The sequence below is a fragment of the Falco naumanni genome, chromosome 10, assembly GCF_017639655.2.
Source record: "Falco naumanni isolate bFalNau1 chromosome 10, bFalNau1.pat, whole genome shotgun sequence".
Taxonomy (NCBI): Eukaryota; Metazoa; Chordata; class Aves; order Falconiformes; family Falconidae; genus Falco; species Falco naumanni.
The window spans coordinates 23,314,048-23,340,222 of record NC_054063.1 but is presented as its reverse complement, the minus strand read 5'-3'; the positions used below and the strand labels follow the sequence as shown (position 1 = coordinate 23,340,222).

Below are 26,175 nucleotides of genomic sequence, written 5' to 3'. Positions count from 1 at the left end.
GTTCTCCTCCTCCCTCCGCTGGCGTGCAGGTTACAGTGACTCGTTGGCACATTTTAATCAGTTTCTCCCTCCCAACAGAGGCAGTAACTACGTGCACACCAACAGCTCGGCTTGCGGGAGGCGGATTAAGCCACCTTGGGCTTTGTGGGGAGCAATTGCAGCTCAGTTGAGAAAACAGCGAGGAGCAGCTGGGAGGCGCATGGGCTTTCACGGCCCAGCAGCTCCCATCACGCCTGCGAGGGAGCTGTCAGCAAAGCAGCTAGAGAAGTAACAGTTATCTGTTCAAAGCGTAGGCGCCCACACAGCACGGCCCCTCCTCGCACCAGAGCGAGAGGAGACGCGGGAGGCACGCGGGAGATGCCCTACCGGTGATGGTGAGCTGCATGGCGCTGGAGGTGAAGCCAAAGGGGTTTCTTGCGATGCACTCGTATCTGCCCTGGTCAGCCACGCCGAGGTCTTGGATGGAAAGGGTCCCGTCTTGGCTTATGTGGAACTTGCCACTCTCTGTGATCTGGATGCCCTCCTGCCGCACCATCAAGAGACAGAAAACGTGTGAGGGAATGGAAAGTTTCCCACCATCCCAGCCCCCAGCCCATTCAGCAAACCCGCAGATGGATGCGATGAACTAAGGTGGCCACCAGATGTTAGCATTGCTCTTCCAGAGAAACCAGCAAGCCATCCCAGGACATCTGCTCCTGCCTGGCCCCACGGCAAGGAGGTGCTTGCTCAGCCCCTTCGCCCTGGTCCACCTCCAGGCACTCGCCGCAGGGCACGGACACCCCACACGTTTCCCTGCGGTTCTTACGGACAGGCTGGCTGGAGCGAGTGTTGTGCCCTGATGCCATCACAGAAGTTTCATGGCACATAAATAAGTCTAAATGTCTTCAGTCTGGGGACAACCTGAAACTGGTGGGGTTTTGCTGGCCTCGAACTGCACATCCCAGCCTTTGCTGGCTCTGGCCAGCACTGCTGATGGGAGCGCCATGCGCAGCACCATGCTCAAACCCTGCGTCCCAGCCTGGCTGGTGGCAGAAGTGGCTTCAGGTGTTACTCTTCTCTTCTCCTGTTTCCTAACATCTTTCTGCTGCCTTGCCCCAATCTAACACTTACTCTGCTGCCCTCCCAGGCTCTTTTCTGCTGCTCCCACCACTGGCGGCAGCCCGAGGCAAGCTGCAAGGTCACCTCCCACGAGACCTCTGCGGGGTAAATGAGGCTCAAGCATTTTCCCTTCTAATTTGTTCTGTGCCTGACTGTGCTCGAAGGCAGGGCAGGGCAGGTCCCAGTGAAGGTCCCAGGAGCTGTGCTATAGCACAGCAGGAAAAGCCTGAAAAGCTTCATCTAATGAACTCTTGAAAAGAGCAGCCAGGCTGCAGTGTGGTTTTGAGGGATCAGGGCTTTGCCCCATTAAAGCTGGAGCTGATCAGCATCATACAGTCCCACCAGTGGGAATCCTGGAAATGCAAGGCAAACTACTTGGAAAAAAAAACATTTTCATTTTTTTCCAGGAATAGTCAGTCACGTGTTTCTAACATCCTGGAAGGTTACTGGCTTCAAGTTACTTGTTTGGAAGGAAGAACAAGAGAAAACAGGAATGTGAGCTGTGAGGCTTCGAGCTTGAGAAAGAGCAACATTCTTTTGGACCATAAAACCCCCCAGATCAGTGGAAATGTTGGTCCTTAAACTTTCAGCAAACACAATCTATTCCACGTGTATTGCACAAACTGATTTAACTAGCTGAGCTGGGAGAGGTGTTTAACAAGAGAGATGTTTAACACCTCCAGGGAGAAGCCATCCCGCTTCCCAGTGAGCCGAAAATGCGGCATCATCTCTTACTTTGACCCAGGTTATGGTGGGCCGTGGATCTCCCTGGGCGGCGCAGGTGATTGCAACGTCCTGGCCTGTCTCTGCCACCACGTCTTGGGGGGGGTGAAGGAACACCGGTATCACTGTGCAACACGGGGGAAAAAAGTCACAAGTGCAAGAAATGCATCAAGGAGAACAGCAAAACCTGCATTCAAAAGGTCTCGGCGTGGGCAAACCAGAGCTGCTGGGCTCTTGCTGCTGTTTGCAAGGGCTCTTCAAAGGGGTGTCACCTCACCCGGGCTCGCTGTCTCTCTACCAAGTCCCCTGTAATTTACGTTCATTATTTTCTGCTCCTGTGTGTCTCTCCTTGAGGCAATTACATAGGAATGTGCCGGGTTCTCTGTCATTAAAATCATTAATTCAAAGGCTTTCTAGAAAAGATGCTCTCACTGAAACAAGGATCATGAACTGATTCAGGAATTATCGGATGAAGCTCTCTGGAAAGTATTAGTCGAGTCAGATTAAATAATTATAGTGATCTTGCTGGTCTTAAAAGATTCTGCAAATTCTGTGCTTGAAGCATCACTAATTTCCTGTTTCAAGACAGTTTCCTTCCCTGCAGTCTACCATTAGTAAAATTCTGCCATGTTTGTGAACAAGCAGGGAAATTTTCTCATTTAGAACAATTATTTATAGGGGAACAAAAAAGAAAATTAAAACATGAAAGCATTCCTGTGTGCCTTGCATTTTACAGAGGCTTGATTTAGAATTCCTAAATTTAGGCTGAACCTATGACCTGGTAAGTAATGTTTAAGACAAGTGTATCCAGAGCCAGAGTTAAATCTTCCTTGCAAGGAATCATTCTGTTTTGCAGAATATTTCATTTAAAAAAGAATCCTACAATTAGTTATGTAGGAAAGCCAAAATTTAAAAACAGGGGGAAAAAAATTACTAAGAATTTAATACCTTTTTTTTTGTATATTATCCAAGAAAAATCCTTTTTTTCCTTTCCTTTACCAAAATAATTTTCTTAATGACAACTCTCAAACATATTAAAGGCCCCATTTTTCACTCAAACTGGTCAGCTATCAGAGCTCATCTGATGGCTGTTCAAGGTCATTTCTGACCATATAACCTTGCCCTAGTGTTCATTCGTGCAGACGCTAACCAATACCATCCTGTTCCCTGGCCACACCAGATGAGTTTCATGCCCACACTTATAATTTTTCTAGACTACCAGATAAATTTTTAAGGAAAACCGACGCAGCTTCTTCCAATTTACAAATCTTAGCACTCTGGAAACCTCTTTTACGTTTCCCACCAACTGATGGAGCTCTCATGGCTGGACATCTGCTCCCAGGCAAAAGGAAAATCCCATCCCACAGGAAACAGGGCAATTCCCTGCCTTGTCAGACAGCGTGTTATTTACCATAACGTTAAATTAACGACCAGCCCTTATTCCCCATGGCCTCATCAGCTTACCTCGTGGGGTCACCGACAGCTGTACCGGGAGGGTCCTCACTCCGATGGCACTGATGGCATGGCATTCGTATTGGCCTTGGTCATGCAAAGCTACCCGCATTACCCGCAGGGTGCCCGTGGAGAGGATGCTGTGCCTCCGGTCACTTGGCAGTGGCCCACCTGGTCAAACAAGCAGTGCAATTTGTTAACAGTCTGTAAGACCTCTCTTTCCAGCACTGGAGATATCTGTGCAATAGTTAAAATTTTAATTTCCTTCCCAAGATGACACCAGTCACCCTGAGGTGCCCTCTCCATCTTGCTAAGTGAGGAACAGGACAGATGCTGCTCTTCTCACACCCAGGACCATGAACGAGTTGTCTTCCCTCACTAAGCAACTGGATAGGAGCTGGGACCCTTTTTCTTTCTCCCAAGTCTTTTCCTAATGTAAACTGCAGATTTAGTGACACCTGACAGATAGCAAAACTATGTTCAATTGTCCAAACTGGCTCTTTAATCAAAGAAAGGGAAACATTTTGGATTGTCTTTTATAATTGGTAATTTTGATTTTCTTTTGTTTGGAAACTATGTTGTTTCAATATTTCCTCTATTTAAGGAGAAAAGCTGAAAATTGAAACGCTTTACCAATCCCCAACAAAATTATTAGAACTTCTCAGTTTAGCAACTTTTTATTTTTAATATTCCATTCTCCTCCAAATAAGGGCTCTATTTATTCATTCCAAATACCAGAAGGAATCTGAATCCACCCCACACTGTCAAAAGTGGCTTTGAGAAAAGTGATGCTCCATCACTTGTCCTCCTCTTGCCTTGTTCTTAGCATGCCTTCTGTGAAAGCACGGTAAAGTCTGGTTGATCATTGGATTGCCGAGTGACCCAGCAAACCTGGCTACAAAGCAGTTAACCTTTCTTCTTGTCACTGTGCTCCCTTCTTTCCACATCTCTAAGAGATAGCTTCTGAAATCTGGGCAGTGAAGGAAAACAGGTTAAAGAAGATGCAGAAGATGCTAGTGGAGGTGAATTTCAGCTGGTCTGTCTTAACTCCGCGTCAGGGCTATTGCTGTGGAAGCGGAAATACAATAGCCATGAATTCTCCACAGCACTAAACCATTAATTATGGCTTGTGAAGCATAAGGAAAAGTTGGAGGGCCTCTGGGCCAAGCATTATTGGCTTCTGTCCCAGAAAGTGTTGGATGGGATCAGCTCAGTGGAGCCAGCGCTAACAATCATCTGAGACTTTAAGAGTTCACCACCACCTGTTGGCCCAAAGTAGTTTTTCCTAAGCTAAAAGAAGCCTGTGAGGTATGTCAGCAGCGGACGGTGCTCTTCTGCAACGGGTTCCCCCAGAGGAGCAGCCCAATGGCCATGATGGGGAACTGGCACATGGTGACACCCACCGAGTGGCCAGACCTTGCCTTTCCCAAGGAGGCAGGAAGCCACCACGGGAGGAACTTTGAGGCTTTCCATGGGTCTCAGCACACTCCTTCCTTCTGACACGATGACTTACAGCGTGTCAAAGACCTGAGAGGCTCCCTCTGCAGTGCTTAACGTCATCCTGGATCTACAACATACCTCCTAGTGTGACTAGGTCTGTGCTGATCACCACCTGTCCTGTGTCACCACTGCCAGCCAGCACCCTGGGCCACCAGCTCAGCTGTTCTCACCCACATCCCATGGATGATGGCATGGGAGAGAAGGAAACCGTGAGTCAAGTGAGGCGGTACCTGCCCTCGTCCAGGCAATCACAGGTGGAGGGTGACCCTCAGCAGAGCAGGGGAAATCCACGCTTTGTCCCTCAGTTACAGTCTGATCGGTGGGAATGACGAGAAACCTGGGAGAATCTGGAGAGGAAAGCAATGACTGAGCAGCAGGGAAAACTCAGGCAGCAAGCTCAGGTTAATTCTCAGTTCCTGGGAGCAGAACCAGTCCCAGGGCTTAAAATACAACCCCTGAGTGAATGCTGTATCCCAGAAATATCATCAGCCTGGGACTCTTCACCTTGCACTATGATCCTCGCTGTCGCCTGGATGGACCCTTCGGTGTTGCTGGCATTGCAGTTGTACTGGCCCTGGTCCGAGAAGGTGACATTCTGAATGAAGAGCCCCCCAGAGCTGGTGATAGTGAAACGGGAATCCTGCGGTAAAGGAGAGCCTGTGCCAAGGGTCCAGCTGATGCGAGGGTGGGGATGCCCAGAGACCCCACACTCCAAGGTGACGCTTTCCCCAATCAGCACTTCAGTGTTCTGCGGCTGGATCACAAAAGTGGGCTTGGCTGGAAGGAAACAAGCGCTTCAGAAACCAGAAGCTCTGCTGCCTGCTCAGTGAGGGCAGAAATTGCTTGGACTCCTCACGCAACCCAGCTAATGGTCACCTGGATCTTCCTCAACCTCCAAATCCACACTGCGAGCAATTCCCCCAGTGCTACTTCTTCCCACCACCTCCTCCCTCCCGATCACTCAGTGCTGGAGCATCCCCGCTCCGCTGCCCCCTTCACCCGTGACACCTCTGTGCTGCAGAATTCCCCCCAGCCTCCAGACTCCCCCCCCAGCCCCAAATTACCTTCAAGCTCTAAACCCCCGGTTTCCCAGTCCCATGACGGAACCCCTAAAGCTCAGACCACGCTACACTGTTCGCCACTCTCTCCCCCAGCTCACCAAGAATATCTTGGCACATACAAAGCTGGGACTGACTCTGACTTAGCTCCCCTCCCAGACCAAACCCCAGCCGAGCCTTCCAGGGGTGCACAAGGCTCAATTACATGGGGTGCCAAAATAGCGTAGCACAACTTCTTGTGTCTTGGCCTCTCCTGCTATGTTCTTGGCCATGCACTGGTAGATGCCTTTGTCTGACTCCTTGGTATTCTGGATCATCAAGGTACCATCTTGCAACAGGTTCAGGCGGTTGTCATCTTTCATGTCAATCTCATTACTGAAAAACAGCCACAAACAGGCAAAATCTGAAAGGAGTAAAGGCTGGCGGTCTTCCCCCGGGCTGCGAGGGGGGCGGGGGGGCTTCGCATGCACTGCGGTAAATTGGTGTTCCTTGGAGCTGTCCTGAGACTTCACGAAATTTATAGCAAGAATTATGATTTACAGCACTGAACTTCAGCTCCAGCTCTGGTTTACTCCCTGGGTGAGCTGCTCTTGCTCTCACCACTGATTACATACGACATTTACAGCCCATCGGGAGAGCATGCTGTTCCCATGCAATAGCATCGTTGCTATTGTCAGGGCATCTAGGCCTGGAAAGCTTGTTCCCATTATTTAGTAAGTGCAAATATAATAATGAATTAATATTGTTATTGTGTGCAAACATTTCTATTCGAATGGACTGAAAGGCCTCAGGGGGGCAAAAAGCTCAGAGCAGGTCACCAAGGGACCCCAACACAGCTTGGACTCCAACCCAACCCGAGAGCTGTGAAACATCTTCCTTCTTTCTGCAATGACCTGTGGCTCCTGGATCCCAGCCCGCAGCAGAAGGTCCCACTGCTGCATCCCACTTGTCCCAGCACGAAGGAATCTTGGAGGGCTGCAGATGATTGAAAAGGGAGAAGGGACCTCTCTCTCCCTAGGACAAAGGCTGAATCCACGATGCAAACTAATATGCTTGCTGGGCATTTATTTAATTCCCCTGATGTCTCCTCACTCTAGTCATATCTCGTTTGCAGAACATTTATTATCATTACCCCTCTTACAATGCTATCTTTGGGAGCCTGCCAGAATTTCCCTAACAAAACCTTCCTTCCAGAGGGACTTAACCATAAACTTTTGCTCTGTGCTGAAACTCTGCCTGGTGGGGAGTGAGCTGAAGAAGCACACATTGATCATTTTTATTAATAACCGAGCCCTATTCAGGCTCCCACAAACAAGCAGCTCGTAAAGCAGGGAAGTAACTTCCCTTCCACAGTGGGCAACTGCTGGAGCACAGAGTATTTTATTGTGTAGCATTTCCCAGAAATGCTTTGGGATCTAGCATAACTACATTTTTTCAGTGTTGCTGTATAGAATGATAATCTATAGGCTGCTTTGCAAGGTCTGTCCTTCAGTGGAGCACAGTGACTTTTCCCTCTGACAAAAAGCCACTCTCCCAGCACGCAAAGCCTTTAGTGAGAAGAACCTAGAGACTAGAAGCATTTCAGCAGTTAATAGATGGCAAGCACGATGGCTTAGAGCGACATGAAATACTAATTATTTCTTTTTTCTGATCAAAAGACAATTACTTTCAGCCTGCAGAGTATGTTTATGGGAAAGTTATAAGCTCCTGCAATCCATTACAAATGCAGATGAAATATTTCAAACGCAGATGAAGACACCACTTGGATTACGTGGTCACCAGAGAATGCCACTAAAAGGAAGGTAAATACAACCCATGAAATATCTTTTCTTTTTTTTTTTTTTTTTTAATGTTGCGTGAAACAGCTTTTGTAATTACAGGCAGTCACTGAAAAGCTCAGTGCTTGAAAACCTCTGCTACCCCAGGGCGCATTGTGTGCAACTTACTTGTTGTGCAGCCAAATAATCACAGGCTTTGGGTTGCCTTCTGCCCTGCAGGTGAAATAAACCGTGTTTCCCAAGAGGACATCGACGTCGTGGGGTTCTGAGGTTATACGAGGCCTCTCTGCAAAAGACCGTTTTAACACAACCCAGTCCAGAGCAGCACGAAACCACCTACAGCCCAACCGCAGCGTAGTGGGTAACGCAGCCACCCTGCAGCTCCCGAGCAAGCAGGTACCAGCAGAGGCCTGGGCATCAGAGCCACCCCAGGACTCCTCACCGACATCAGCAAAAATGATGTCAGAGAGGGAACAGCATCGTTCATCTGCGCCAGCCTGCTAAAAGCCCTGGAAAATCGAAGTGGCCGTACCTACTGCCAGTGTCACACAGCCCCGGGCAGCGCTAAGGCAAACCAGACCCGGCTGCACGCTGGTTCACTACAGCTGCCCCAAGAGATGGGCCCTGTCTCCCCCAGAGTAAGCGAAGAAGTCAGTGGCATCCTCACTTGGGTTGTTTTTCTGCCCCTGGCAGCCTGCTGCATCTGAAGGGAGCGCCAGCTCTGCAAACCACACCACTGCCATTTCAACAGCATTTCATTCATCGTGTCCCTGATTCATCAGCCGATCCCTATTCAGCCAAGCTTCTCACTACACACTTCGCTTTAAGATGTGCTCAAGCACTAAGCATGTGAAATTTTTAAAGGAAGTGCTAAAATAGGGAGGAATTTATGTACATGGTCTGAAGCACGATGCTCCTGACCCGACAGAGTATGTCCAGCAATCTGTACGGTCACCAGTAATCCAGTAAAACCAGCAGGATCCTTCATAACGTTAAGTGAGAACCTGCCACCTTCTCCAGTGGAAGGTCAGTGCCCTCACTCCTCAGACCACAAGTTAATGGTCACTTATCCCCAACGGCAACACCAGTGCGGGACCAAACCCACCGCATCCCCGTGGTGCACGATGCCGATCCAGTGCAGATTTGCTCCGCTGGCTCACATCTGCTAAAAAGTGGTGGGTTCACTCCATGCCAGCAGGCTTCATACTCAGATATCAGCTGCCTGCATCATTAGAGCTTTACGCTGAATTATGCATCATTTGTCTTTCCCAGCTGGCGCAATCCCAGCGTAAAAGCCTAATGCCAGCAAAATCTTCCCACCAGGTGCTCTGGCTAATCTGACAGACATCCCACTGTGCGCCCATGCCCAAACCAGAACAAATTTACATCAATGGCTGTACTGTGGCACCGTGTGTGACGGGGACAGCTCGCTGTGCAGCACATCCCATTCGGTGTGTCCCCAGCTGCTTTCTCTAGACCCTTCCTACCCCCCACCTCCCTTGTGGTTACAGACCCATTGGTGCCAATTCAACTCTTTGCATGGCTGTGCCCTCAATTAAGCTGTGAAATGGTCAAGATTTTTTTTTTAAAAAAAAAAAGTCATAGAAGAAAAGCTGAATTCAAGGGAGAGCTCTTCAAAATCCAGCTCTCTCACAGATGTGGCTCCCAGCACGACCACGCACACAGCTGGACTGGCATATCCAGGAGGGATGCTAATAGCTGGCCTGGGCGAGTAGGAACATCTCAAACTGACTCTACCAGCAGTGAGTACCAGGGAACCACAGCCGATGCTTGTGCCATCTTCCGCTGATGCCTGCACTTAAAAGTCTGAGTTTTGTATTTTTCTGTCCAAAATATTTAACTTTGGAATTTTTCACAACAAAACCTTTCATTTTGAAATGCCGTTTTTCAGGGAACAGTTATTTGAATTTGAAGAGTAACAGCTTAACAAATGCAATACACTACCACAGTCAAACAAAGCATTCAGCTACGTATCGACTATGCGTCTGCTCAGGTTTTCAGTTGTGTTTCCAGCCGTTGCCACTCTCCCAGGGTTCTCCTTCTGTCCAGCCTAAGGCACGACATTTCTTCGGGTCCCTGGTTTAGCCACTAATTGCAGCAGGTCCTTCCCTGGCTCTACTCTTATCTAAGAACCAAGATGACACCTGCCAATCAAAACAGAGCTGCCTTCAACCCCCACGCCGCTGTCAGCTCTCCCAGCGTTATCCTGGTAACTCGTGTGACCCTACTGGGATGTTCCCATTTCAGCAGTAAAAGGAGGGAGAAAGCAGGATGCCAGGACAGGGAAGAGGCAGGAAAAGGGATGGAAGAAGCAATTCCCAGACCAAAGCCCAGCTCCACGGGCTGAGGGTGGCCGGTGGAAGGGTTCAACTCGCTCACCGCAGTTAAACTCCTGGGTGGTCAGGGTGACAATAGAGCGTCCGTGCAGCTCCCGAGGAGCCTCGCAGGTGGCGGCTGTCTGGATACTGCCCTGCTCAGCGTATTTCTTCAGCAGCTCCGCCAGCCACATCAAGTCACAGTCACAAAGCAAGGCGTTGGAGTCCAGCCGCCTGCAAGACCAAGGAAAAGGCAATTCACTTCCCAGCCGCAGGCTGCTGCCTCCTTCTCCAGGACACAGGAGGGGAACAGTCCTCCGGAGTGAAGGATCACTTGGCTGATTTTCCCTGCATTTGATTCTATCCCAAGTGAAAATTGGAGATATTTGATTTCCAGAACGTTTAAATAAGGTCCTTAACTGAGTCACAAGGATTTTGTTGAAAAACTAACGTTATCCATCAGCCATTTCAGTTTCAAATGAAAATTATTCTTTTAAACTGAATTATGCATTTTTGGCTTAATTTGAGGCAGAGGAGCACACTGAAATACTGGGTTTTACCCGCAGGATAGAGATTTCCACCTTTACTGAATTCCATAAGAACAGTAGATAACACTGCCTCCGTTAGAGCTTTCCATTCTCTTTTACTCTCAGCTCCAAACCCCTTTGATTTCAGTGTGCACCGGATCGATCTCCTCCTGTGCCCACCTGCTCAAGGTTGTAGCATTTCCACACAATTATAAGAACTTTTATCACCACAACGTACGCCTACACCATGCCGAATGGAGCACCGGTGACGTCCCAGCACACCCGTGCTATTCCCTCCATGAATCCATCCCTACGTGCAGTGCTATGCATAAGGACATGAGGATACAGAAAGACCATAGGGGGATTAGCTTATGCCTCCGTCCCCACTGACAGTTCTACAGTAGATGGGTCTGGGCCATCGGAAAAAAAAATATATATATATATGGAAGTTCTAATATTTTCAGGGACAAACACTTGAGAATGTGAGATTTCACACAAGGGCATGAGAGAGCATTTTAGAGCCACCCTGCCTTTTTTCTCTGATGCATACAGGCAACATTTCACAAGTTATTCCCCGTTAAAGAAAAGTGAGACATTTTACCTGCTTGCAGAAATGACAGAGGGCTGCAGTGAGAAACACATTATTTTCTCGTAGCTGAAAATCGTGGCAGAACACCAAAATTCTTTAGTTTTACTTCCCCACCCCCCGCAACACATCATAGAACTTATTTCCAGAGATCATAAAAGACAAACAAAGCAAAGCTTGGGGGGATTGAAGCAAGCAAGAAGTAAGCTTAAGAGACAGCCAGGGTATGTAGGAATAATGCACCAGAGCATTCCTGCATGGAATGAGAACCGTGCACCTTGGTGCCCCTCTAAGTGTTTTCAATCCCTAGAAAAAGAAGCCTTTTCTTGTACAACTATGATTTTTCCTTCCATGTTAGGTACTAATCTGAAGACATGATTGGGGGTCATATCTGTGACCTGAGCTTTCCACATTTCAGTGAAGGTTGTTTTATGGGTTCTAACCATTGTGAGGACTTTCCAAAAGTGTTTATTCCTGGGGCATTTTCGAGTTGTAAGCAGGTTATAGTTTGATTATAATTAGACACTAGCATGAAGAAACTACTAACTGGTTAAATCAGCTCCCATGTCCAATCAAAACCGTTTTATAAACTTAGCAGTGGCCTTAGAAGTGCAACAACTAAAAGCTTTGCCAACCAGGCACATTTTTCCTCAGGTCTTGGCCATCTGATCAAAGATAAACAATTGCTCTTTGCAGGCAATGTGTTTTACTTACAGCCGTTTGAGGGATTCCAGTTGAGAGAATGTCCCTGGATGAATCCTGGAAATCTTGTTGTTGTGCAAGAATCTGCAACGGGAGGACCCATGCCAAAACATTATTCAGTATTTGCACTGCGCGGATGATAACATCCCAGGTCAAAACTCAGTTTAAATACAAAGGCTGCTCACCAAAATGGAGCTTAGTGTTTAAATTTACTGTGTTTGTTCCCATGAGCTATAGGGATTTCACTCATTTGCGAGTGCTGTGCAATGCACCAAAGTGGAGAGCGGGTGTGGACTGGAAACGGTGACTCAAGATGTGATGTAACAGGTTTAAACTGGAACCTTAATCTGCTTCATGCTCTGCAAAAGGAGGAGAAAGGGCACCATATCCCCACAGACTGGACCCACCCTACGTTTTCTGTTCCTGGATCAGCTCCAGTTCAGAAGGGACCTTTCCTTCCCCCCCCTGCAGAAGATACGACAATTTTGCAAGGGCAGCCATTGAAGCAAGGCGCCAGCAGAAGACACTAGACAACTCACACCCTAGATTCAACGTAGTTATTAACCCAAATCCATGAGTAAATCTAATTCAGACAACAACAGCCTAAGCTGGGTTTATCTCTGAACAAAGCTGAGGCAAATTCTCACTTCCAGAGTCTCAGCGCTCTGGTAAGATTCTCCAGTTCTTGGAAAAAACCCTGATTGCACTGCAGTGCATCAGTGGGGGCGAAGATGGGATAATTAACTCCCCATTCCCATAATGGAGGGGCAAACTTAGTTATGTCCATTACAGCTAAAACTCATAAGAGACCATTGATAGAAGACAGGAAGCAATTTTAGTAGTCGGTGGAACAGGAAAGAAATACAAAAGCAGTAACAGCTTCCATGCAAATGTCTGCACACACGTGTACACACAAGTTCAGCCTAGTTACCCAGCTTGGATGCTGACAAACCTTCCTCTAAAATTTAAAGCCAGAATTTTTGTTGGATCAAATACAGCAACTGAGATCAGCCATGGCGTACTGATCCAGGTCTGAATTTTCCTAAAGGTGTTTGGATCCCATAAGGGTCTGTTGGTTTCACCAGGGAGTGGGAACCACCATATGAACTTTTGTCCTAGCGGCTACATCAGTACTACAGCAACCGTGGGGAGCAGGGGACACAGGACTTCGTTTCCTAACTGCTTTCAAGAAGGATGCGTGTTTTTCTTGTTAGGCTTTCTTTTGACTTTTTTTCCTTTCCCACCCTCCGACCCCAACCCCCCCTTTTTTTTCATACATGCTGCCCAAGAGTGACTAATGTTGACCTTATGGTCAGAGTAAAATTTCAGTTGGCTTGGCCAACTGTAGGGCTTTCTGCAGATTTACCACTACCCTTGGTGGAAACGTGAACATAATACAACATGGAAAATTCCCTTCATATTCCCAGTAACCCTCCCACTTGGCAAGTATGTAAAATCTCCTTCTTCAAGGAAGCTTCTTTTTGTGTTTCCCTCCATTGTGAAGATCACATTTCATGCTACCAAAACTGTTACACAAAGTTTTCCCCTTTTCCCTTACAAGGTCCCATCTTTACTTACAGCCTTTCAAGTTTAGGCAGGTCACTAAAAGTCTCCGGCTCCAGACTTTCCAGGTTGTTGAAATGCAGGTAGCTGTCACGGAGGAAATCACAAAGGGCAGGCTTACAGATTGCAATTTAAAAGACAGAAGATCTTTCCAGACCACTCCACCAGTGTCCCCCAATGCCCACCACACACCTCAGGGCAGGTTCTGAGAAACCAGCATCCACTTCGGTGTCTCCAGTTTCCATGTGCAACCATAGCAGCCAACACCAGCTTCTCCCTACCCTGTCAATTATTTAGTCTCTCTCTTAATAAACTAAAATCTGCCCAGGAGGTCAGGTTTGCTCTGCACTGAAGCCTAAGAGCACCACTGTCACTGCAAACTGCCTGTTGCACTCTGCAGGGGCAGGATGAAACTGCTGCCCGTGGGGAGCCAGCAGCAACTGCCCCCATCCGAGCACCGTACGGGAATGTTCCCTGCCTTTCCGCTAGCACCTCAGCATTTCCCAACACATCCTTGGATCACTGGGCAGGATGAAACAGCCTTACTACGAGGCATTTGTTCCCTGCCTAGGAACTGCAACATTTCTGAGTGGAATCATGAGTTTGCTGGGAATTAACTTGTAGAAAAAAGGCCCTAAACAACCTGATAAAACTTTGAAATTGGTCCTGCTGGTTGCTGAACGTGGGACTGGGGACATCCAAAGGTCTCTTCCAGTCTGCATTTGTCTGTGATTCTAACAGGGGCTCCCAGCATGTGCATCCACCCAGCCAGAGCAGAACCATCTCAGAACGGCTGCCGTAGGGCTATTCTGCTTCTGCAGAGGGACGGCACAGATGGTGCAGCCAGCTGAGGCACTTGGATCTAAATGGCACACCAGTGTGAACGGCCCAGTCCTTGCTAATACAGGTTAATGCTTTTAGTTCCACTAAAATCCAGAGACCTGGGAGAGCTTCTGCACTGCCCCAGTCACCCCACGCCATCAGCAAGGAAAAACTGGGGGCTGCAGGGCAACGTACCACAAGACCTGAGACTCCCTCTCCCCACTAGCTGTGACATCCACCGGCATAGCCAACATGTTTCTGACCTTTAGATGCCTTTCGGTATAGTTTCAAGTTGCTTCAACTCTTCCCCCTTGTTTTACACAGGCATAAATTTCACAGTGGACGCTGATTAATCACGGATCTACAAATATTCATCCTGCTGTTGTAGCTGACTGCATTGAGAAACAATTGCCTCAGCCGCCACATGGCTGTTTGATTCGTAATGGAAGGATTCATGACAAATGGTCCACTATCAGAGCGCAAACCGAGAGATGGTGACTCAGATTCTGCAATGGAGGGCAACAGCGGGGAGAGATGTACGTGCTTTAATAAGGCTCAGATGTCTGCTGTCATTGCTTGGGACCTTGAGGAAAGCATCTGATACCATCCATCAACCGGGGTATACTCTTTTCTTGAAAAGCTGGCTTGTGGGGTACAGAAAATGGGGTAGGATTTGAGCAAAGCTAATTCTTTTGGAACCACGCCTGCCTGAGATTGAAAACAGATGGGACTTTCAGCGGGTTGTTTGTTGGTTTTGAGGTTTTGTGTTTTTTGCTTTTTGGGTGGTTTTTTTTTCTTTTATTCGTGACATCAAGTCTGGAACGCTCTCTGTTAAAATATCACTGTGGCTGGTATCATCTCCTCTCTAAGCACAGCTGATCCGGTATCTGTTTCCTATGTTTTCTCTCAGGCATCCTTGGTGAGCTGGCTGATGAAAAACCATCTTGCACACAAGGTTGGTAGCACACCTATTATTAAGCCAGCTTGAAACTTCCTGCTATACTCTGCCCACTTCTGCTGTCATCCTGGAGAACAAGCTGGATCCTATCCTGGTTTCATTCCAGCCCTACAAATGCTGCCGTTGGGGACAATCTGTGAATTAGAATGGTTTCACCTTTAGTCCCTGTTCTCCAGCGATGCAAATATATTCCTGTACTTCAAATATCCAGGCTCACACTCTCTCCACGTGCACACATGTGTTTACATGCATGCACATAATATATCACAACCCCTGGCATGGAAAAACCAGCCCCGGTTTAACAGCTTTAGAAGAGTCAGACCTCTGAGTTCCCATCTCACCTTGAGCGTGAAGCACAAAGAGTCAAGACCTAAAACTTTGATTGAAAAAGCAGGACAGATTTGCCATACACAGAAGGGGAGCAAATAAGGACTTGCTAGAGTGTCACCGTGATGGGCTCCAGCTGCAACCCTTTTCATCCCAGAGTGCCACGCAGCCTGGAGGGAAGGACATCACTTTGTCTGGATCCCTCATTTCCCCCCTGTTGCAATTTCCAGATGCTCTGCAGCATGTGAGCACCACCGGTAGCTCCATCCATAGTACCGCATCCCACAAATACCCCACTGCCCCAGCTCCCAGCTTGCAATTCATCCCTTCATTTTCAGCAAAAGTTCGGGTAAGAGAGAAACTCGACCAGCACCCTCAATTCAAGCAAAGGGCCATATCCTGCTCTCTGCTCCAGGAGTCCCAGCAGACAAACACAGCTGTCTAGCTGCCTTCTGCTTCAAGCCATCCTATAGACCCGCCTCCTCCCATTGCATAAGGTCTTGGACGTAAAGGGAATCAGAAGCACAGCTGGGCAATTCCTATGCTCCAGAGGTTTATGGTCAGGAGAAAACAGATGGGGTGTCGGTAGGAAGAGACCTCAGTATTAACTAACCAAAATCAGTACTGGGACCAGCTGTTTTGAGATGAAGCCATTGCAGTCTTGCAAAGCTGGATGATAAAACAGCAGAAGCCTCATCCCACTCCTTGCTGAGTGTCTGGTACTCCCCACTTCTGGAAACACAGCACTTGGGTCAAAGGAGCCGATAAATCAGCTCTTTGGCACACCACGTTCAGCAGCAAACACGGCTCGATCGTACTTACAGCTGTTCCAGAGAACGGAGCCCGTTGAAGGCATGTTGCTGGATGCTCTGAATTTCATTTTTGTAAAGGTAGCTTTCAAAAGGAGAGAAAGAAAAAAGCATTAGACTAACTGATCAGCAGGTGTTTTTCAAAAAGACACTGGGAAGAGCTATGAACCTCAACCCAAAGCAGAGCTGGCTGGGTGGATTCAAGGGCAATGTTTCATAGCTGTAACCTTAACATCCAGACACTCTGAGCACAGAAAACATGCCCCTGACAGCCAAACATTAGAAGGGGGTTGTTACATCTCAAAGAGATTAAGCAATTACTGAGCTACCAACTCACAGGTATTTTAGGTTCTCCAGATCTTCAAAGGATCTTCTCACAATTTGTTTTATCTGATTATTGTTCAGCAGCCTGTCAAATCAAGAAAGAAAAACACAACCAGTGAATTCAGCACATGTGAGACTTGTGGCATTTCTGTTCCTGGATGCCCATCCAAAAATCCCGAGCCTGTCTTTCATGGAGTTGAAGATTCAAAGGGGTTAGGAGATCAAAGTTTGGATACTCACACCAGCTGAGTCAATGAGCAGGCTTCTGGCCCAGAGATGCCAAGTGCTTCCCATATGCACTATGTTCAGAGACCTTTCTTTACCTTTTGCCACAGCAGTTTTCACCCCAAACATACAGTTTTGGCCAGGAAAGGGATGGGGGGAAAGGAGACAGGCAGAAGGAAGTGGAGGGGAGGGAGAAATTAAATCATTGCTGCCACTCTTGCGCAATCGCAACGGGTTTTGAAGGTGCATGGTTGCATTCAACGTGTGAGCAGGGATGTGCAGAGCCAGTTTTTAAGACTGCAAGTGCAGTTTAAAATACCAGTTCACAGTGGAGTTATAGGAGTTATAAACGGTAATGCTTTGTTCTAATCACTTTGTATACAAATATGTGCAAAGGAAAAATAAACAAACACAGACCCGACTCCTGAGGCTATTTAGAGACAGACAGCCTCTTTCGATCTCCAGAGCCTCGTGCCAGATTTTAATACAAAACCTATGGACAACATCGGTTTGGCAAGCGACCTCCGACTTGTATGCGCAGTTGCCATGACTGTGCATGCAACTGATGGCCAGTGCCAATGGCCAGAAACACAGCTCAACCCCGTCATCACCACGCTGGGTGCAACAGCGATAACCACGCAGCTGGACGCTGCAGAAACCTCTTCTGCGGCCACTGCCAAGTCCAACAGTGAGAAAATGAAATCAATCACTTCTAAATAGCTCTTTAATATATGACATTTAACTATTCATCATAGCTGCCCAACCGCACTCCTGTGGGTCTTTCGCCGTGGTATCCCACTGATGTTCAGATCTGGCACACCGCACCGCAGCCGCAGAGCTGGTGGAGCTTACAGCTGAATAGCTCAGAACAAGGGTTTCACCAGCCACACTTACTTTTAAAATTCCTAAATGGAGCTGTGGATGGAAAGGAGAGCTGCAGCCATGTACTGCACAGATTTGTTTTTCTAGTGTTGTATGAAAAACTGCTATTCCCTCTGCAAGCAGCCAGACCTTACAGCGTTGGGTCTAATTCAACACGTGCATTGGATGTGCATTTTCTATTTTACAGGCTCCTTTGTGTGATAGCTATGTTACTCAGAAACAATCTGCCTCCAGGCAGCAGGTGAGAAAAAAGTTTGGCACTTTTGCAGCAGTAAAGCCCAATTTTCTGCCCCATTTTGCTGCAGAAAACAGGGTGGGCAGGGCTTCGGCCAGCCTGCGGCACTACGAGCAAAGGTCCCTTCCTGGGCAGAACAGTTTGTGCAGGTAAAGGATGGAGAGAAAAGACAAAGAGATGATAAGCAATGGAAGCAAACGTGTGAGAAAAGAAGAAGAAGATAAAATCGAAAGCCTCAGGGATGCGAAGATAAAAGATGTCAGAAACACACACGTGTTACAGCAGCTTCACAAGTCACTGCCAGGCACTGAGTCACACCAGCTTTCCACCAGCTTGTTCTCAGGTGGAGTGCTAACTCCAAAAAGCACACAAGAAACTCTATTTCAAAGAAACTCTTGGACGTCAGAGCAATAAGGGTTTGAGAAAAACCTCAGTATCCTTGATCTCACTATCCCCTCCTGACCAGCCACCCTGCTACCATGGCTGCAGGTACCACTACTAAACTGCACACTGCCAGGGCTGCCGACGAGCAGTCCGAAGAGGTTAAGGCAAAAAGCTGCTGGAAAGTTTCTGCACAGCTGGAAGCAATGGCTCAATACACACGGCTGAGGTTAAACAACCCGATTTCACTCATAAGGATGCAAAAATGATGTCAAGTCCTTGGAACACACGATCCTGCTTTGACAGCCAGATATGCTGAGTGGAAATCCAGCCTCTGAACACCAACCCAAAGGTTTATTTGGTGACTGAACACCCAAGGACTGGAAATAACTGCTTGAGAGCAGCACGGGAGAGGGCTTTTGTCTATTTACCCACAGGACAAAGACAACACAGGCACCAACCGTGCACGCTTCCTTCCCTGCCCTCGATCAGTGCGCTTTCATCTTCAGCCAGAGGAGGACGAAGGCAGCTTGTTCTCTGTTATCTGATCCTTGGCCACACTTCTGAGGACACTAGATGGGCTGATAGACGGGCGCCAGCTCCGACGTCATTCCCCTGGATGCGAACACCTGTCCCCAGCCACGCAACTGCCATCGGCCACTCGTTCCACAGGGGTCGTGAGCAACAACCAGGTCCTGGAGGCAGGGTCACCCCAACAGCCTGAGCAGCCCCATGTGCCACGATGCTCTAGACTCCTTCGCTGACCCTTTATCTTTAAGGCAATGAGTTTGGACCAGGACTGAAGTCCCTGGGGGCTTTCAAATTTCAAATTGCAGCATGTTGACTGCACTTTGATGCTTTTTAAAAACATCAACCTAGTCTGTTTTGTTGTCTTGGCAATTTTGGACAAGTTCAAGGGGGCGTAACCAGTGATCCAAGACAAATAAGACAAATTCTGGAAGTTCAGATGGCATGCAGTATGCAGACCTCTTATCTCATCGTCTGATACTCAAAAAATTGTTCACTGCCCGATTAAAGGTTACAAAGCGTATGGAAGAAGCCATCTCTGTTTCCTGTCTCAGGATTCCCCATTGTAATAGAAGGATATGTCCTGGAAAAAACTCAAAAGTGAGATAATTTATGAAGTCCATCACAGTCCACATATTCCAAACTGCTGCATTCAGCGAAATCCATAGACAAGACAGCACATCTGGCTCCTAGAAAGACTTTCGATGGCTTCTGCACAGCTATCTGCTCCTTGACTCCTGTGCAATTCACCCAGGCAGAGGAGTGTGCAAAAACCTGGCATGACTGACCTGGACATTGATCCCAGCTGCAATCAATGGCAAAACGACCCAAATTCCTGCTAACACTAAAGATCTACTGCTAACCAGATCTGCTGGGAATAAATGCTCTGGCAGACAGAAGCTGGAAAGATCATTATCGATGTATATCTTAAGTATACCCTGTAGCAAAATGAGCTAAATTAAAAGTATCAGCAGTCTGTTTCCTAGCAAAATGATGTGGCATTCCCCTTCGTGCCAGCTGGTGAATCGGGCTCCAAATGAGTAGGTGGACTCAATCATACAGGTTTTATTCCTGAAAAATTCTTCTGGGAGGTTTAAGATATACAAGCACCATGAGATCTGGCCCAGATCAGAGAACATTTTACATTCAGTTTCCTTTAGGTTTTATGTCCTGACAGCCCCTCCCTTCTCCTTCCCCACCCTCTCTCCGGCTTGCCAAGCACAGGCTTAAGTCGCATTAAATGAGTCTTTTTCTGCTTTGAAGAATGTATTAAATGATGTGACAGTACAGAATTCAGACTCAAACTGTGTACTCGTTCCTCTTCTTGTTTGATAAACCACATGCTACAGTTGTCGTGACATAACAGCTATTTTTTCCTCCCACCATTAAATCGTCACATAGTGTATTTAAAGGGGGAGAAAAAGTGAGTTTAATGTTCAGCCGTGCATTCTCCCTTGTTGACAGAATGATCTGGAATAGCCATTTCCCACATTTGAGGGAGAAACTTTTATTCTGAGATTGAAGCAGGCTCCGGCATCCCCTGCTTGCTGGCAGGAAAATGTTCTCAAGAGCTACTAAAGGGTTCCAGGCAGAGCCTCCATGCTGCTCCTGTCATTCACCCTGAAACCCATCACAAGCAGTGTATAATGGAGAGCTGCAGAGCTCACCAGAAGTGTCTTTTACCCTCACCTAAGCAGAAAGAGAAAGATGATGTGAGCAACAACACCAACAGGGCAAAGGCCCACGCCGAAGTACATACCGCGATGCGGTCTCCACAGAGTCCCTGTTCTCTAGGATGCTCATGCCACAGGCAGAACAAAATACATGCTGGGGAAGTTAAGAAATACTGCTTTGGTCCCAGGGTTGGACATTTCTATAGGTGATGCTGGAGAGACCCAAGCAGCAGCAACCATTTGGCTCTGCTGGTCTTGGTTTGAAATCACAGCGATCGACCAGTTGGGTCAACACGGCAGGGTGCTGACCTCCAGGGGAACACGTAAGGGGACAGTCATGCAGGGCTGTCATCACCCACCCCCGCCCAAAGATGACCTAAAGGAGCAAAAGCTGGAAAGCAGTGCGATGCTGTGCCTCGCCACGGGCTCGCACTGTGTTTGCTCTCTGCCACAGTCACCACCTGCTGTGAGCTAATGCAGGGCAAGCAGCGTGGCTAGAGTCAGCGAACGCAAGCGAAACAGCTGTTGAGGATCTGTGGGTATGTTATGGATGGCATACAAGAGGTTTTTTGCCTCCCTCTCCCTGCTACCCTATTTATTTTTTTGACCAAGGGGACATACTAAGAGTTTAAAAATACACAAAGGAGATCCTGACACCAGCACCTGCACGGGAACTGAGAAGAGGCAATAGATGGGATGAGGAAGCTGTACAACTCCAAGACCTTTACCCCAAGAGGACTTCTCCAATGCACACAACGTCACAGACAGCCAACAAGCCAGTTCCTGGCGGTGCAGCATTTGAGGTAATTGTTTCTTACCTGTGCGGCTGTACCAGGAGTCCCCAGCCAGAAACAAATAACGGCCGTACCTCTTCCACAGACAAACAGGGCTCCTGCTTTTATTTTTAAAGTAGCACTCTGTAATTTCTCAAATCTCCAAGAGGAGAGGAGAGCCAGGGGAAGGTTTCAGATGTTGCAAAGCCCCACTGCACATTCACAGCAGGCTCCTCTCCTGCCAGTCTCACAGCCCATCTGCCCACATCCAACACAGGCTACAAAGGTTTCCTTATCAGGGTGGTTTATAAACTGTCAAACGTGGATACAGTACAGCCACCCTGCCCAGAAGGAGATGCAGAACAGAAGCTTCCCCAGAATCTGCTGCCCTTCCTCTGCCAGGCCAAAGCATTGTAGGAAAAGGCTCTTTTAAAAGCATTTATTTGCTTAAGGAACTTTTATTTAAGTCCCATGGCAGGAAGCTGCAAGCTCAGAGATCTGCACGTGGAACCGGAGCTACTCTATCCTCCAAATCTCTCACTTCAAATATTCTGGTCAAACTTTCCCAGTGAGTCTCCCAGGGATTTTAAAGGATTTATTCTCTTTATCACTTGAAGACCTGTATGAGTCCTGAGGCAAAAGCTTACCATCTAAGAAACATCAGCAAATTCTTCAGCTCGTCAGCTTTGATGTGGGAATTGGATAAACTGAAGTTCCTGGAGAGAAATTTACTTTGGAAGTGCGAGGTCTGACATACTCTCATTCAGTTATCAAGCTCCTCATCCGTGGGAGTTAACTACTACGAGTGTGAGAATAACTGATTTTTCCAGTTTGCTGGCCAGACCAGGAAATACAACCAAGCATACGAAACACTGTCTAAATGGAAAGGTTTCATTTGCAAAACCATTTGATTTTCAGGATTCAAATACAAAAACACAGTATTTTGTTAGAGCAGTGTTTCACCTAGTCCAACATTCCAGCTCTGACGATAGCTGTAGGACACTGTTTAGGGAAAGCAGGAGAGCCTGCTCACCATCTGTGCAAAACATATTCCTCTTAACACCGCAGAATCCACAATCATGGGATCAGGGATCTTGGGGGGCATGGTCATGCCTATCCCCTTTAGTATCTGTTCGTGGAGTCGCTGTCCTGGAGGTCCAAGTCCAGGAGGGTGTGGAGAGAGAAAGCAAAAAAAGAATTGGACAAATTCACGGAGCATAAACAGAGACAGCTCTTTCCACCTCAGCCAGGCTGCGTGTCTGTATCGAGCTTTAAGCGGAGTGGCAGGACTCGGGAAGACAGAAGCAGAAGTCTTGTATGTGTGGGGGACCTGCCTCGGCCGAGGCTCTGGCAGGGCAGGAGCCGGGATCTCTTGCAAAGCTCCGCAGGTTGGGTGGAGGCTCTCTCCAAGCAAAGGCCTGCCAGCATCCCTAGTTTCCCCAGGGTTCAGCTGAAACTCGCCTGGCGGTCCTGCCGAGCTGCCTGCCAAACATCTGTCTGCATCACACAGAGATGACATAATTTGGAACGGTTTGTTTTCTCGACTCAGGAGAGCTCCAGGGGTGGAAGAGCGGATCTGCAGATCAAGACGCCTCAGCAGAGCTTTGCGATAAGGTAGAACCCCACCGGCTCAGACTCTATTTTCTCCCTAGATATTTTAGTCACATTCATCACCCTATCTGACCCTATCTCAAATGACAGAAATGCATCCAAAGTATCCTTTCTCTCTATTATTTTTGGTAATTAAGCAGCACGTGGTGCTGATGGAGAGACTAATATGGGCTGTTCTTGTGCTCTGGATGAACAGCATCATTGGTAATAAAGTTTTCTACCAGTCTACTAGCGGATTACCTGTCCTAGGAGCAGGGGCTTGGGCCATGGGCAGGGTACTCTGAAGCATCCTGGCCAGTAAGTCCCACATACACATAGTGGAACAATCTCTAGCAAATGTTGATTTTTAAAAAATTAATGTAGTAAATAATAAAAAAAAATAAAGTCTTGCTGTATTCCCACTCTTCCTACAACTTCTTAAAACGGACTGCCCGCCTCATTGCCCAAGCCTGCCTCCTTTCAGCACTGCCACCTTTACAGAATCAGCAACTTCAGATCTTTCAAGGTCAGACAGAAAAAAACCAACAATCTGGACTTTCTCTTGCCATTTGGGACCCTGAACATACAAACCCAAGAAACACGCATGTCTGTCCAGCCGTGGGGGTTCCCAAGCTAGCTGGCTTGCCTCAGAGAGGGATTCGAGCTTGGACCGGGAGATCTTATAGCTGTTAGCGCCGTGTTACAGATCGAATCATCACATCTGAGTCTCGACAGGCCAATTACACCCAGCACAGCGCTGTGCTGACACTGCTTCTGGTTCTGATTTGGGAGCTGGTTTGTTTTCAACTTCTTGGCCACACAGTGCAGACATTCTCATATCTATCGTCAACCCCCCAGCCTTACCACGGCAGGAAGCAGCAAAGGCTCCCGCTGTTTCCTTAGGGCAGAGTCAGAAACTTGTTAGCAGAGTAGCGTACCATACAACAAACAAGTAGCATATCAGAGCGTGCCTGCTCCGGCTGGCGTGCAAAACTGAAGGAATTGCTTTTCTACTCCCACTCTTACCTGCAGTAGAGTAGGTGTAGGCATTTATTCTAGGGCAAGGCATAGGGAGAAGATGGCATTAGGAAGGATGCACTCTCACCTCAGTCAAGCTCATGTAGAGCAACTGAAGTGGTGCTTGCATTTGTGGCGGCCATGGAAAGGAAGAAACTTTCCATGCATCCCTCCACTGCCTTGACCCCAGGCCAGAACTCTTTTTATAGGCTACTCGTAAGGCTGTACCTGCTCAAACATCCTCAGTCAGTAGAGCACGCGTCAGGATTTAAAATGTTTTAAAAGGATGGGTTAATTGTGAAAAATGAAAGTTATTAAATGGCACATTTAATTTAAAAAGGTAATAAACACGAAAAGGTAGAACAGAGAGAATTTTAAAGTTTTAGCGGGATACGCACAACTTGGCTGAGATAACGGAAAGATCAAGACCATCTTTAAGGCATTATAGGGGATAGCACCAACACAAACAATAAATGGATATCTTCACTGCAGGAGTGGAACTTACAGCGTGTTGAGGTTCTTCAGTCTTCTGAAGGCTCCAGGTTGTACCTCCTTGATGTGGTTGAAGCGTAAATCTCTAAAAGCAGAAAAAGATACAATCATTGTGCTCATGATATAAACAAGCCTTTAGCGATCAGCATCGTCCATGGGAGGCAGGGAGGAGGGCTGGTGGGTGAGGCTATCGTACCAGGCCTACAGGAACTGGAGAAATGGAGACAATGGCCAGGGAAGGGAGCGAAGGAGTGGGGATGGTGGCTGGGGTCTAGTCTTGTCTGCAAAGTCAGCCAGCAGCCAGGACAAGCCTACATTTACAAATTTCATAGAAAACCGAAGACTGAAAGGACTCAACTGATCATTTCCACGAACACCAGACAAAGTCTGCAGCTCAGCACCCCAAGTTCAGACGCAATTACACTTGCATCTTACACTGATTTGTAGAGGAATGCACATCAACACGTGGACCCATTTTTTAGCTCCCTAGCAAATTTTTTTTTCCCTAAATTACCCTAAAATGGTTAAATCTGATCAAATAACCTCATATAATAAGCATTTCACATTCTGCTTTGCAATGCTCCAAGACTCAGAACAGCTTATCGCTGCCGGCATTTCAAATTTGTGCCAACTTCAATTAGAATTAGTAGAGTCCAGGGGATTCTGGCAAATTTCAAGAGCTGCCCATGTAACTACATCAACTTCGAACCCTAAAACATGGGGTTTTGATTGCTAATGAGATAATAAAATAAGAGCTAAGTGGTTTAACCTGGTTAACCAAGTAGAAACCCTTCCATAGGGAATGTACATTGATTTGGCACTTTGCATGGTCCAGTGTATTATAACAAATCGCAGAGGACTGACAAATGTTTTTAGCTGCTAGTTTCTATCCAAAGCACAAGTTGATTTTTCTTCTCCTGCGGTGCCTGATCTATCACATTTAGAGAACAGACAGCTATTTCTTGGTTTAAGGCAGCCTTTTAGGGGCATTTGCTTGAAGAGGGAAAACACATGAACATGCTGAACTGCCTGTCATTCTGGTGGTAAGTTACAGAGCATTTGGAGGCAGAGTTTTAAACAAGAATCCTACCAATAGTTACAAGTTCAACCCTTATTTTTAGAACAGGCATCAACAAGAATCATGGCCTTTATAAAATAGAGATGAGAAAGAGGTGCAACCACTGCAGGTAGCTGTAAACCCAAACTGCCAGCGAGTATCCAAGGGGGCTGAAACATCTTTGAGCAAGTACTCGAGAAGAGGATACACAGTAAGTAAAGCTGATTTTATTTTAAGGTGTAATGTGTCTTCAGCTTAGCAGTTTGCAAAACTAGTTATTTTATATTTTAAAATACCAACTAAATTCCCTTACTGTTTAGGCAGAAAATGTGCGGCATTTTTACTTAGGTTACACTGAAATTGTTAATTAAATCTCTGCCTTGTTACCCCTTTGCTAGCGCTGAACGCGATAGAACACATGCCAGCAGGAGTTGTCTTCTCTGCTGTTTTATCCCTTTCGTAACTTTTCAACTTTGAACAAAGGAATGAGAAGACTGAAGTAGGGAGAGGTCTCTCCCCTTTCTTAGTGGTACGTATCCCAGAGAAGAGTTAGAGGGAAGGAAGGAGAACGGCTTCAGTATTTCAGAAAAAAGTGTTGGAATTGTAATTTACAAGCACCATTTCTCCACTGCAAACTGCAGTCCCGAAGGAGCACTACTTGGAATCGCAGTTTTTAACAGTAACTTTACCTCTGACATTTTCTGGTGTGTTTGGCTTTACTTGTGTTGCTTCAAACGCACGTTTCTTGCTCTTCTTGTT

At 47.2% G+C, this 26,175-nt stretch overlaps 1 protein-coding gene across 1 annotated transcript in view; it reads right to left on the bottom strand.

Annotated features, from left to right (window-relative positions):
* Positions 1–26,175, bottom strand: part of LOC121094381 (peroxidasin homolog) — a 50,657-nt gene that overhangs the window by 12,585 nt on the left and 11,897 nt on the right. The window contains exons 3-15 of the mRNA XM_040607812.1: positions 24,373–24,444; positions 16,577–16,648; positions 16,253–16,324; positions 13,339–13,410; positions 11,773–11,844; positions 10,010–10,179; positions 7,778–7,895; positions 6,037–6,206; positions 5,278–5,550; positions 5,004–5,120; positions 3,286–3,444; positions 1,834–1,946; positions 367–523 (exon numbers count right to left, since the gene is read on the bottom strand). Of these exons, the coding sequence (XP_040463746.1) occupies positions 367–523; positions 1,834–1,946; positions 3,286–3,444; positions 5,004–5,120; positions 5,278–5,550; positions 6,037–6,206; positions 7,778–7,895; positions 10,010–10,179; positions 11,773–11,844; positions 13,339–13,410; positions 16,253–16,324; positions 16,577–16,648; positions 24,373–24,444 (1,637 nt within the window). The remainder of the gene's footprint in view (positions 1–366; positions 524–1,833; positions 1,947–3,285; positions 3,445–5,003; positions 5,121–5,277; positions 5,551–6,036; positions 6,207–7,777; positions 7,896–10,009; positions 10,180–11,772; positions 11,845–13,338; positions 13,411–16,252; positions 16,325–16,576; positions 16,649–24,372; positions 24,445–26,175) is intronic.